Source organism: Tasmannia lanceolata, unplaced genomic scaffold (assembly GCF_043159265.1).
Source record: "Tasmannia lanceolata isolate RefF3 unplaced genomic scaffold, GAP_Taslan_0.1 ptg000015l, whole genome shotgun sequence".
Lineage (NCBI taxonomy): Eukaryota > Viridiplantae > Streptophyta > Magnoliopsida > Canellales > Winteraceae > Tasmannia > Tasmannia lanceolata.
The window spans coordinates 55,926,158-55,939,303 of NW_027518692.1; the positions used below are offsets into that span (position 1 = coordinate 55,926,158).

General features: G+C 38.0%; 2 protein-coding genes and 1 non-coding gene across 3 annotated transcripts; all 3 read right to left on the minus strand.

Moving 5' to 3' along the window:
* Window positions 1–2,413: 2,413 nt before the first annotated feature.
* On the minus strand, window positions 2,414–4,096 carry LOC143846176 (uncharacterized). Its single transcript, XM_077354596.1, has 3 exons — window positions 3,842–4,096; window positions 2,863–3,100; window positions 2,414–2,646 (listed from the first exon to the last, which is right to left on the minus strand). The coding sequence occupies exons 1-3, from the start codon at window positions 3,876–3,878 to the stop codon at window positions 2,601–2,603; spliced, it is 321 nt and encodes a 106-aa protein (XP_077210711.1). The 5' UTR covers window positions 3,879–4,096; the 3' UTR covers window positions 2,414–2,600.
* A 2,247-nt stretch (window positions 4,097–6,343) lies between these two features.
* LOC143846145 (uncharacterized) lies at window positions 6,344–11,970 on the minus strand. The gene is made up of 4 exons (XM_077354565.1): window positions 11,667–11,970; window positions 11,479–11,571; window positions 7,394–7,575; window positions 6,344–6,569 (listed from the first exon to the last, which is right to left on the minus strand). The coding sequence occupies exons 1-4, from the start codon at window positions 11,842–11,844 to the stop codon at window positions 6,510–6,512; spliced, it is 513 nt and encodes a 170-aa protein (XP_077210680.1). The 5' UTR covers window positions 11,845–11,970; the 3' UTR covers window positions 6,344–6,509.
* A 1,100-nt stretch (window positions 11,971–13,070) lies between these two features.
* Window positions 13,071–13,143, minus strand: TRNAK-UUU (transfer RNA lysine (anticodon UUU)). The gene has a single exon. It is a non-coding gene; the product is annotated as a tRNA-Lys (tRNA).
* Between the last annotated feature and the right edge of the window lie 3 nt (window positions 13,144–13,146).

A 13,146-nucleotide genomic window follows, 5' to 3' on the forward strand; every position in this document is an offset into this window, starting at 1 on the left:
ACCTGAGATATGAGATCATTCATCCTTGTATTTGAGATCTCTGATACTTTCAACTGATTTGCATCATTCTAAAAAAACTGCTTCTCAGCATGCATATCTTGGTGTTCTTGCAATTGATTTCGGATTGCAGTCCCTTGATGGCCATCCCAAAGGTGTCATGTGGAAGGTAGATATCAGTTAAAATAGATTGAGCATACCTTCTAAAGCATTAGATGCTATTAAGAGAACTTTTAGATGAGAGAGAAGCAAGCTTATCTGTCTCTCTTCTGCCTTTCTGGGAGGTTTTGCCATGTTTTTTTTTCTCAAGCTCTTTAACTTTGTTCGCCCGTTGGTGACTAGGTGCTGGTTGTATCTTTTCCCATTTTAATAAATTTTCTTATCCAGCTGAGGCTAACAGGAAGAAATCAAGTGTTGGGTCATCAATATTGTGATTTTTACTTCTATAATTATAGAAGGTTTTTGTTTTGGGAGAGCTAGAGTACTAGTTAGAGTAATCAAACTCTGGAGCCCTTGATTTCGGTGCAGTTCAATCTATCACTGCTGTTAAAGGAGAAGAGGATTATGAAATGGAAGAGTTGAAAATCTGGATAGCATAGGAAGAGAATATTAGACACTTTTGTTTTGAATAGGAGAAAAGGAAGACAGTTACATTCACTAGTTCCATAGGGTGCAGGAACTCCTGTGCAAATGAGGATCAGTTTTAGTTGTTTCCACCTTCGAACAGACATTGTTTGGTCAAATGAGATTTATTTTATGAAGTAATGACCTCTTCTAATTTAGAATAAGTTTGTCAAGAAATTTGTATAGTGTACTGCATGGTCCAATCAGAAACAGTTTTGGGCTTTGCCATTTATTAAGCTCCCTCATCAGGCGATACACCATCCAAAATCTTTTGTAAAGATTTGATTGGAATCAATCAGACTGTTGAGCTCTGTTTCAGCATACTGTTTTGGGGACTGATGATATTGTTCAATCTCTTGGGTATCTCTTTCCATGGTGATTCCTTGAACTAGAGTGGAGAAAGGAATGAAGGTTGCAATATTCGTCATCCCATTCTGAACGTGGACATTTAATTTTAGTCTTCAAGAGATTCTCAACGTGCAATTTGAAATAGAAAAAACGTTTTAAGACTTCAGATTTCAATGAAATGAAACGTTTGTGAGGGGAGAGCACGAGTGTATATCTCCAGTGATCAAGTGGTTGAATTGGTAGGACTTCCACAAGACCATAAGTTGCTCTAGGTCCCTTTTGAAATGGGTGACCCTAATTCTTGATTAGAGAGGGGCAGGTGTGTGGCCCGCATTGGACCCGCTCGTATAGTTGGAGTGTTAGACGCCCAATTTTTTTTCCATGATAAATTAGTGTCTCGAGTGGTGAGATAAGGAGGGAGATTTGTGGGGGCACGATTGGCATGAGGATGAAAAGTTGCTAAAAATAAGGAAAAATTCGTTCTTGAGTTTTTTTTTTCCTGAATTTTTGCCATTTCTCACCACTTGGAGATGCTATCTTATCATGAGAAAAAAAAATCAGGGTAGCCAAACGTGTCATTACTATTTTAACTGTGGAGGAGTTTTAGAAGATAAAGTCTTATTATAATCCTCAAGATAATTAACGAAAGAGTGCTGCTAGGGAGACCCTTGACAAATCCCCACATGTCACATGGCATGAGGGGTATTTTTACCATTTTCATAGACAAAAAAGCCAAAAAGAAAAAAAACAAGGAAGAAGACGGCTAATGTTTGAAGAGGCTATTTGTTCAGTTCCACTCTTGCTCCCCCAACTCAGTTACCATATCCAAATCCTAGTTTTGCAATTTCAAGGATGAGAAAGCCAAAAACAAGGAAGAAGATGGCTAATGTGTGAAGAGGTTATTTGTTCAGCTCCACTCTTGGTCCCCAACTCGGTTATCCCTAGCAGTACTTGAAAAGAAATCACAAATCAGCAGAGTGGTTAAATTAGGACTTTTAGTTATAATCTCGTAAGACCCTTATTTGAGAAGGAAAAGGGCATCTGATTCCATCAATCTAGCCTTACATCAGATATGTTAAGACCCTTAGTTGACCCTTAGTCGCTAATTATCCTTGAGTACAGCTCCTTAAACCACTGTTTAGAAACTCTTAATCACACAAGCATTCCAAAATTAAAACCAAGTGAACTTGGGTGAGTCTATGTTTGATGTGGCTCGTTTTTAATTGACTCGGTCGACTCAAAAGAATTTTTTATTGCAACAGTAAGACCAAAATCGAGCCGAGACAGGCGAGTCAGTGATTAACTCACAGGAGTTTTTAACAGTGTTTCAAACTTTGATAGATGAGGTTCTACTCAAGATTGGATTTTCTAAGACTATCTTCTTTCCATATCTCCATGATTGGCCAATTACGAAAAGAAATTTGAATCCGTCGAGCCAAAGAAGAAGACTAAAACCAACCAGTTTCATGTACTAATTCAAAAAAAAAAAAAACTTTTTAAGGGAATAATGTAATCATGAATTGGAAAGGACTATAGAATTCCCTTCCTTACACCCCAACAAGAGAATAATACATCACCACCATCATACAATGAAATTAAAATAAAAGAAAATCAAGTCCCCCGTCAAGCCCTCAAAGGCACATGTCCAAGACGCAGCAACAACAAATGGCAGCACAACTGCAAGGCAAGAAAAAAAACAAAACATAAATGAAAAATCAATCAGGGAAGTTAGATGTATACTCAAGGCCCAACTACTGCTAGAAGGAAGAGCATGTTGAGGAACTTTACCATAGACTGATGATCCGGTGTATACCGTATACACCAGATCATCTCTTAAGAACAAACAAAATGAATAAATTGATAAAAGAAACAATGGAATTTCACAGAACATACCATCCTTTCCAGAACCCATCACCTCTACTCTTAGTTTCAATTGGAGGAGGTTGTTGGGGATACCCAGAACCATTGTTCATCGGATAACCGGCCGAAGGCGGCGGCGCAGCATAAGCTGCCGGAGGGTACCCCGGCGGGGGATAGGCTTGTGGTGGGTATCCTTGAGATGGTGGGGGATAGGGTTGAGGTGGGTAGCCTTGAGATGGTGGAGGGTACACGTTGGGTGGTGGTGGATAGACTGCAATATCAAAGCGCCATAAGAATCAAGATCAAACAACAAACCCTCACAAGAACAAGAAGATTATTCTAACAAGTTATAGAGAATGAGATGCCATAACAATTAAGATCCAACAACAAAACATAACAAGAGGAAAAAGATCATTTCAACCGTTGGTGCAAATTGGTATGGTGAATGAAAAATTGTTTAGAGCAAAGAAAGAGAATAAGAGAGAAAGAGAATAAGAGAGAGAGAAGTAATCAAGGCAAGCCGGAGCTTTCTCTTAGCTCTTAGGCTCCGTTTGTTTCAACTTAAAAATGGACGTAAAATTTGTTTTATGTTGTAAAAATGAACATAAAACAAAATTTACATCCGTTTTTAGGTCGAAAGAAACGGAGCCTTAAAGACTTTAATATTCCCGCTTATGCACGGAAATAAGTCCCGAGGATACAATGTCTACACTGAGAACATGGGCTGCACCCCAAGTTCAAAGCAACAAGTATGCCCTTGCAAAATGAGAAATAGAGAAGAGTCAAAAGAGGAGATGGTCTGTTAAAAAATGTGATCCAAAGTAGAAGATAAAAAGACATGAAGGGACCCTTTAAAATGATAACACCTTTTGACAACAAGAATCTTTTGAAAGGAAATACCATGTTACAGAAGTTTCTCTTTGAAAAAACCTCATTTTTCTATTTTACAAAATAAAACATTTTAAAAATATCCAACACTAAGAAGTTCCAGAGATTTGAGAAGGAGAATTACCAGGAGGAGGAGCTTGGGTTTGATCGTAGTGACTCATGTTTAGAGGAAGGAAGGTTTTGTGTTCTTGAGAAGGGTGGTGAGAAAGAAAAGGTGCAAGGGGGAGAGAATGAGGGTTAGGTGTTTAATGAGGTGGGATAGGTTGGGTTCCTTGATATAAGAGGATTATGATGCCGGCTAAAACGCGTAAGAGAAGAGCCCACGACAAAAGAAAGATTGAAAGAAGGGAAAATGGTTTTGTTGTTGTGCTTGTGGCTTATGTATTTATGGAGCCGGAGTTATTCAGCTTACCTGTGAGAGACAAGTGGGTGTGAACTCCTTTGTTGTGGTGAAAAGATTTTAGAACTTAAGAGTTGTTTAATGTTGAAATTGCCAAGAAAGTCTCCTTTGGATTATCTAAATAAAAATGTTTAACAACTACTATTGACAAGGAAGAGATGATGCCTTCTAAGTAAACAATTTTAATAACTTAAAACCCATGAAAGAATAAATAAATAGAAGGAATGCGATAACAAAGACAAGTTTGGGGTTGTTCATCTACCATAAAACTGTCTTTATCTGCTTAGGCTTATTCATAGGGTTTTGAATGTCTGGTTTGGATGGTTAGAAAGCACTAAACCGATGAACATTTATTTTAATCTCATGTCTTTTTTTGTCACTTAGGCTCCATTTCTTTCGACGTAAAAAATGGATGTAGCATTTGTTTTCTGTGAGCGTAAAACAAATTCTACGTCCATTTTTACGTTGAAAGAAACGGAGCCTTAGCGGACCATTGGACACTATGGACCATAGGACACTAATACAGTTTGCACACTTCAAACTTATACATTGTCACAAGATGTGATTAGTTGGCTTAAATTTTTTTAGTAAATTTGGATGTTGATCATGATTGGGGCTATCTTAATTGGTTGGCGTAATCAAATGAGATCGTACGGTGATTAGATGAGATCGATCAAGAACAAGTACAATTAGGACCGTGGGATCGTGACCAGACACATACCAATTGTCAGAAGCAATCTGAACAGTAGATTCACGACCAGTCGTGGTCTAACAATCAAATAATCGCCCTCGTCCAATCTGGACTACAGACTTGCATTTGACATGATCTTGATAAAACATGGATCGTAGAGTTGAGATTAGGTGTGATCGAAGGGCCAGTTTGGATTGCAAGAAAAGCATTTCTGAAGGAAATTTTTGTTACAAATTTTTTTTTCTTTCCACAGTTTAGAGGGAAATGGCTTGATTATGCCTTTTTTTTTTTTTTAAATGGAAAAAAAAGAAAAAGAAAAGTTGAATTGGGTTGGTCATGTGTAAAAAAAAAGTAGGAAATTTTACATATATATTTTCCTTTGGGAAGTGATAAATTCGCCCCTTCTTATTACTTGGGACACCCACCAGCAGTGTACGACTGTACGTGGCAATCAAGCCCATTGGATCCTTCTGACATGAAGTAAAATCAATGCCTCTGGGGCGGATATATCACTTCCCTTTCCTTTCCAAACTTTTCTAGAAAATTCTTGCAACCCAAACAAGGCCTAAAGGATCGTATTACAACCTGCATTGACCATGTGCGATCATCCAATTCCACTTGAAAAGGCACCAATATGTCTATAAAAAGACGAATGACCCATCAATTGAGATACACAACGAAAATACAGTGGAGATTACAAATTTCTAGTTTTTCTATATGCTTTCTACCGCAAAGTTTCCTCTTTATTCGTATTTCTATCTGGTATTCTGTTTGCTAAAGAAACAGAAGCCAGTTTGGTGATTCACAAACTTGCAAAATCCAAATGTGTTTGAGTGTGTTTTCATTTGTTCACAATATTAACAGACATGAGTACACAGACTGCTTTAAATTCGTAAAATCCTACACGAATCAATTCATTAATTGGTAGGTGTTGAGAAATACTGTAAAGTTGATAAAATAGAAGTTCAAGTGTGAGAGAGAGTGTTTTGTTCGGTCCCCTATGGCTTACCAACATTTATAATCCTGGTTAATGTTGGGAGAATTGAACAAAAGCGTAGATAACTTACTTGGATGCAGTTGTCTCATTACTGTATCAGACATTTGTCTTGACTTTGAAGTAAGAAGCCAGAACACCGGGGACAACAAAGCCCTTAGGCAGGAGCCACAAAAATACGTTCCGACTTCTTGTCACGGATGACTTCTCTGGAGCTCCTACTATCCAGTAGACATGAACAAAAACCCGCCCAACAATCTCATAATTTGGCAATGTAGAATCCTTTTTCACAAGTTCAAATGAATAAGCTCAAGGAGGAAAAAGGCCTCTTAGTGTAGACAAAAAGGGGATTGAATGTGGAGACAAAGAGATTGAGAGAATGAGAGTGTACCACTAATTTAATTAAGAAACTTGCAATGTCTCTCTGAAGTGCACCTTGGCTACCAGTCAGAGGGGAATTCATAAACTTTTCCATGGATTCGTTTTATTTGGAGACCTATCACCCGAGAACTCGTGGACCCAACCAAAAGATATTAAGGACACACAATTTGGAAATAAAAATTATAATGTTAATATTAACCCAACGTTGTATAGAGTCAGTGAGCCAATAGACTACAGACTGGTCGATTTGCCAGTGTTGGTTTAAAATATAAATTATATCAACAACATACAAAAAGCAACCCTATAAAATCTTCTCAATGAGTCCATCACCTTTGCTGCCTAGTAGAAGCAGAAGCCAAATCATCTGCCGTCACAGGCTTGTGCAACTGCATCCATGCAAACAGGATTTAAGATGGCATGATATACCTTACAGAGTCAGTTAAATGCTATCTACATGCGATTTATAATGAAAAGAGAAAGTAGGGTGACAGACAGATTTAGACATATTATATGTGTGTGTGCCCACCTATGTATGTATATATTCATGCATTTACGGCTAGAAATAGCTTTTGGATGCTGAGTCACCGTGCATGTCATTAAACGAATCCTAGAGATATTTTGTGCCAAGTTTATGTTATTCTCTGGTTGAGAGAAGCTTTGAATCTTGGTTTTTCATGTTACATATAGATATTGTAGCTGCTGCTCCTCAACCACCCCGGTTTTGGGCTTTGTATTTTCCCCGTTTTGGTTTTAATAAAATAGTTTTGCTTCCATTAAAAAAAGGGATTTGCTAGGGCCCATTGCAAAAGGCATCTCGCAGCTGATCTGTCGCATGTCAGACCAGCCACCTCGTGAATAAAGACAACAGCTTTTGTCTCCATTCACGAGGTGATTGGCCTGACATGCGACAGACCGGCCGTGAAATGCCTTTTGCGATGGACGCTAGCAATTCCCTTAAAAAAAAGGTTTATTTTGGGTGACGGGCTAGGAACTTTCATCAGCAAGGTGACTTAGATTGATGGATACGTAGATAAATATATTGATATACAAATCGACATGCACTTGGGTAGTAAACATGCATGCATTCATGCGCATTGCATGGGAGCAAATTACCCACATGCATCAGTGAGGTTTTCCTACATGAAGAAATATGCATGCAAGTTATTCTGTAGTTACAGATAAGCCAGCAAGGGAATTGAGCAAAACTTACAGCATTTGCCACAGAGAACCAATGAAAAAATCGTGGAAATGCATCATCATTTGAAGGAAGATTGTCATGATTCCAATATGTTATATTTTGAAAATTTGCACGGGCCTCCCAACAATTGGAATTCTCTTCAGAAATTTCTGAATCTTTTCTTTTCCCCGAGTTCATCCTTTCCAAGACAAATCCTGCAGATTTAATCCACGTACAAAAGAATCAAGGACAGAAATAATAAAAATGGGATCATGAAACACAAATTAATCAACGGTCCTGGCAAATCATAAGTAGATAGTGTCACATGCTTATGAACATGTGATAATGTAGGAACATGCATATCCAGGCACTAGTGTAATAGATATTTAAAGCATGAAATTCCAGCATGGACTTTAGTACATCCATAAGCAAGAAAGCCATCCATAATGGCTTAATCACATTGAACAACTAGTGACATGCATTGTCACACATGTCGTGGTAAAGGCAATAAAGAAGTACAATGTAATAAAGTATAAGAAAGTACAACGACCAGTCTCCCCTCTAAGGACCCCAAACTCTATGTCAGTACCCATAGAGTTACGAGGTATTATTGGTCCTATGCCGATCTAACAACCCATGAATAAGATACAATTACTTTTCTATGAAGCTCAATAATGTTGCATACCAAATATCATTATCTGCATTAATGAAATGCAAATCATAAAATCGTTCCATTTTTATTTATTTTTGCCGTTCCAACCATTTTGGTCTAATTTCAGGAATTTCTGTTAAAATTCAGATAAATAATGACGTGGAAGGAATTCGTGAATATTTCGTTTTGGTGGGGATGGAAATGGAAACATTCAGGTTATTTCGAAGAAATTCAAAACCATGGTTGAGATTACGGATGGTATTTGGAACTCCAATTTTCAAGAAAATTCTAACTTGCACAAAGCACATCGTATACACACATGTTGCAAACTTGCAATGCTTACATCAATGTTACATGGATTCCTCCAGACAAATTATTCGTGCTAGATATGAGCTTAACTCTGACATCACAGATTAGGTATGAGTAAATGAGTAACACTTCCAGACTCTGATTTCTACAAACCATAGGTTTTTCACTTATGTCCAAGAATCCATCCTAATAATAATCTTTTGTTATGAAAATAGAGCGTTACATTCACATAACCAATTGCAGTTGGCATTGTATTAAATATTATAATCCATTATTAAAAATATTGAATTTCAGAAATAGATTAAAATATAGGAACAATTCCGTGCCCGGTTTTTCAAAGGTTTTCAAGTTTGACCCTCTCTAAATGTGTTGAACCCCGACCCTACTCATGCAACATGGATTAACATAAGCACAAAGCCAGCTCCTCAAGAATATGAAGGCCAGCAATGACTTTTGGTGCTAGTACATAATCATAAGAGCTAGGTATATGAGCATGGTTAACTGAACTGTAAAACCTTTTAACTGCGGCTGAGGAGACTCAAACCAAAGAACCTAAATCCAAGTCGTCTCGTAACCACTTGCCTATGTAATGGTTTCCAACCAATTTATCTAATTTTTTTTTAAATTACAATCAACCCTAATCAGTGCTTAGATAGAAGACTTGAGGGACAAATGTAGAAGGATAATGACAAACTTAAAAATAGATAAGGATAAGAATAAGGATAATAAGAATTTTCTTAGAAATAGATAAGGATAAGAAAAATTGTAATCTAACATATTTGCCTACTCAAGCTTAATCTAATCCAATGGTGAGATCTCATATATTATAACAGGCCCCCTCAAACGTGTGTGGGTTGAAAATCGACATATTTTGATTAAGTAAAATGCCCCATAAGAAAGGTAAGTCAAATCTTTAGATTTGATGCATACTAGTTGATCTGTTAATGAGTGTTTGCTGATGATTATGACTGATATGTGTTGCCGTTAATGCAGAAGGGGACATAGGTTGTAAGATGGGCTGCAAAGTGGGCTTATGAAAGCCAATGCGTCTCGATGGACAGTTGCCTTTAATGGGCAAGCTAGGAAATGATAAGTGAGTGCACATGGGCCAATTTTGAGTACCAATCCTAATGGGAATAGAATTACGCTTTTCATCTTGGGCTGGTTTTGGGTACTAATCCTCATGGGAATGGGATTATGCTTTTCCTCATGGCCTGATTTTGGGTATCGATCTTCATGGAAATGAAATTTACTCTTTTTCCACATGGGCTTGTGTTGGATACCGATCTTAATTGTAATGGAATTGCTCTTTAAAGTAATCATTTCAAGAGAACTACATCACTTCAACGTAAGAGAACTACCATTGCAATCACGTGGCTCGACTGAAAAAGACCAAAAAAAAAAAAAAAAGGGTTTCAAAACCCGAAACTCATGAAGAAGAGCAACCAGCGATTCGTCGGGTGAGACAATTTGGAGTAAAATGAGAGGTTCTAAATACAAGGTGGAAATCTGAGAAATTTTGTTATTTTTTGGGTAAAGCCAGAAAGGATGTAGGGGTCAAGATAAGGTGCTTTTCTGCACCCTTTAACATGCTTTTGGCGAGCTGGATCAGATGGTACCAAAGACAATCAAGGGGGTGTTGGTGCAGGAATTCTACCAGGGTGCGGCAACAGCGATCTGTTGGAGAGTCGGCAATTGTGAGATCCATGACGACAGAGATCGAGCCTAGAAAAGTAAATTCTATTCCATTTGTTGGGCTTAGCGACAAGCACAATCCACTCGTACTCGTCGACAGATACGCTGCTAACGCTTCTTGGTGGTGTCAGTGCGCGGCAAAATCTAAAAGCACTCCTTTTCATGATGGTGATCGAGCTCAGCTTCAGTAACCTTGGGAGCTAAGGGGGCGGAGATGCAACTGGCCTTCTTTTCAAGCTTGTGGGTGGCTTTCCCCAATTCAATATCTTCTTGTTGGCCTTGCAAGCGGTAGCTTACACTTCTTGGCAGTGCAACCCTGATATCTGACCTTCTTGTTCACTGGATATTGCAGGGAGGAGGGGCGTCAAAGGCTTCATTAGCCGACCCCAACTAGTTAGGGACAAAGGCTTAGTTGAGCTGAGTTGAGTTGAGGGGCGTCAGAGGCTTGAATCTTGCGGGGAGGAGGGATGTCAAATATCAGTGTTACTATAATATCTGACCTTCTTCTTCCCACTCGGCATCCGCTATCATCTCCGTCATCCCATCACTTCCCATCAACGACTGAGCAAGGCCATGTTAAACAAGGATGTCCTTCACTCCCATCTGCCATAAGACGAAATTGCCCTTTCCATCAAACCCATTGTTGAACTAGGTAGAGCTCGATTTTACCACCATCTCAGATCACCCTAGATGTGAAGCTCTACCTCGAACAAGAATTTCTCAAACGATCTTTCTATCTTCCGATGATCATTGTAACCGTATGAAAAAACAATATACAAGAATTACAATGGGATTAACCTGCAAACACCCGTGAATTGCAAGCCTTTCCTTAACTTCTCAACCAAGACCCTACACAAGAGAACCCTGTTTTTCTTTTTTTTTTTCTTTTTTTTCTTTAAAAAAAAAAAAACAAGAGAAAACCCTGAGAAGCACTCCTCTCCCCTTTCTTTCTCTCTTTCTCACCTCGCACAAGAGAAAACCCTCTCTTGTTTGCCACCCACTATAAGAGCAAACCTTCTCATGCTTTTTACATCATAAAATTTCCCAAAACCTACAAAAAAACCTCTTATTAGTTTCCAACTACAGATAGGAAACAAGGCAACTTTCCCAACACCTTTGAAAAAGCTTGACACAAATGGCATGTTTAGTAACCATGAAAAAAAAAATCAATGAATTCCTATTTATCTAGTATTTGCCCAACATGAAAGAGGAGCAGAGAGGGTTTGTGAGAGAGATTTAGAACAGGCCAAACAGCTTATTTCTGTTCATTGGACATAGGTTGTTCTCGTTTTTTTTTTTTTTTTTCGAAAAATTAGGACATAACCTGTTGTTTTCATTCCAAAAACTTCACCAAGAAGAAAAAGTAATGAATTCCGAGCAATATCATGTTCACTCAATGCAAATTATGCAATTCAACCAAAACTTAAAGTAATTCCAAGAAAATTGAAATAAAAATATTTACCACAATACCCTTCGGGCAATGGAATCGAGGCACCTTGCAACTTCCTCCCTCTAAATGAAGCCTCCTCCACCTCCAAACCCTCTACAACGACACCTAACAACAAAAAAAAGATTGAAAAAAGAGAGAGTAGACGATGACCAAATCCGAGAATTAGCGAAAAAACAGAAAGAGAGGAATAAGAAAATCACCAGTTTTTTTGGGTTTGAAATAGTGAGAAACATCAGAGGGGCCATCGTGCTTAATGCAGCAGGGGAGCTGATGAATCTGACCCGTCAGATCTGGAATCGGTTTCTCAGTGCAGAGATCGATTCGTCCGGAGATTGTGTTTCTAAGACCATCGATCGAGTCTCCTTCTTCCTCCTCCATGAATCCAAAATGCAAAACCCTAACCCTAGTTTTCCCCTTTTCCTCTTTATATGCTTTTTACGGTTTCACCTGATTGAAGGTGTCCCGCGCTTTTTCGAACTCTAGAGCCTGGCATAATGATACATATAATAACCAAGTGATCGGCCCCGCCACGTGACAACAGCATAATCCTGACCGTTCATTCCGGGGAGCACAAACCCTCCAATTGAATAATTCTAAGTTTCTAACTTTCTAATTAACTAAAGGAAACTGATATCCCCACACCATTTTATTATAATGGCACTACTCACTTTGTTAAATTTCTTATCCCCTTTTAAATAAAGAGGAAAATGTTTACACTCGAAAATATGTACTTGTTAAAGTAAAAAAAGATTCAATAAGTTGTTTTGTTAAAAAACTACTTGATATTAAAAATTCACATGTAATGGTAAACCCAAAGAGGAGCCACATGTGCCACGAGTAGGCCATCCCTAAAAGAGAGGGGCCACACTTGAGGAGGAGTGTTAAAGTACAACGAGATATTGAACAATTTAAGCTTCTGGAGTAATTGGTTGTTTCCCGGTACTCTTGTAACTAAATTTTTACGAGGTATTAATAGAGCCGTGAGTTAAAATATAAGGTATTTAATTGTTACAAAGAAATTACTCCTAAAAATGTGTTGTTTTCTTGAATAAATTATTGAATTGGCACATAGCGTATGTTGTTTACTTGTATTGATTAATTAGGAGTCTCTCTTTAAATTCCTTGCCCTGTTTGGATTGCAGGAAAAACAGTTCTTAAGGAAAAAATTTCCTTTGGATTTTTTTACTTCCACAGTTTAAAGTGAAATGATGTGTTTTTAAGTATATTATTATAAATTAAAAGTCACATGTGGTTTATTTAAGTCACTTTTTTTTTTCATACTTAGTCAAACAATGGGAAAGCATGAAATTTTAGAAAAGTTTTTCTTTTCCAAACTTTTCCAAAAAAAAAATAAATCCATGCAATCCTAACCGGGCCTATTCAATCTGTACTTAGCATTTTATGACAGGGGATTGTAATTTTCCGTGCCATAGTTAGGATGTTTGCCAATGGGGGTGCCCTTGTATCTATTTTTTGCAAGGATGCATGTGAGTCTAGCATTCCACTTTATATAATAAGATCCCATTAGGCCTCCTTGCGGAGGATATGCACGATTGCCAAGTGTAGGAAATAAAAAACAAAACTTTCATTCACACTTTCTAAATCGCCATCCGTGGGACTCGAACCCACGACCACGTGGTTAAAAGCCACGCGCTCTACCAACTGAGCTAGAACGGCTTA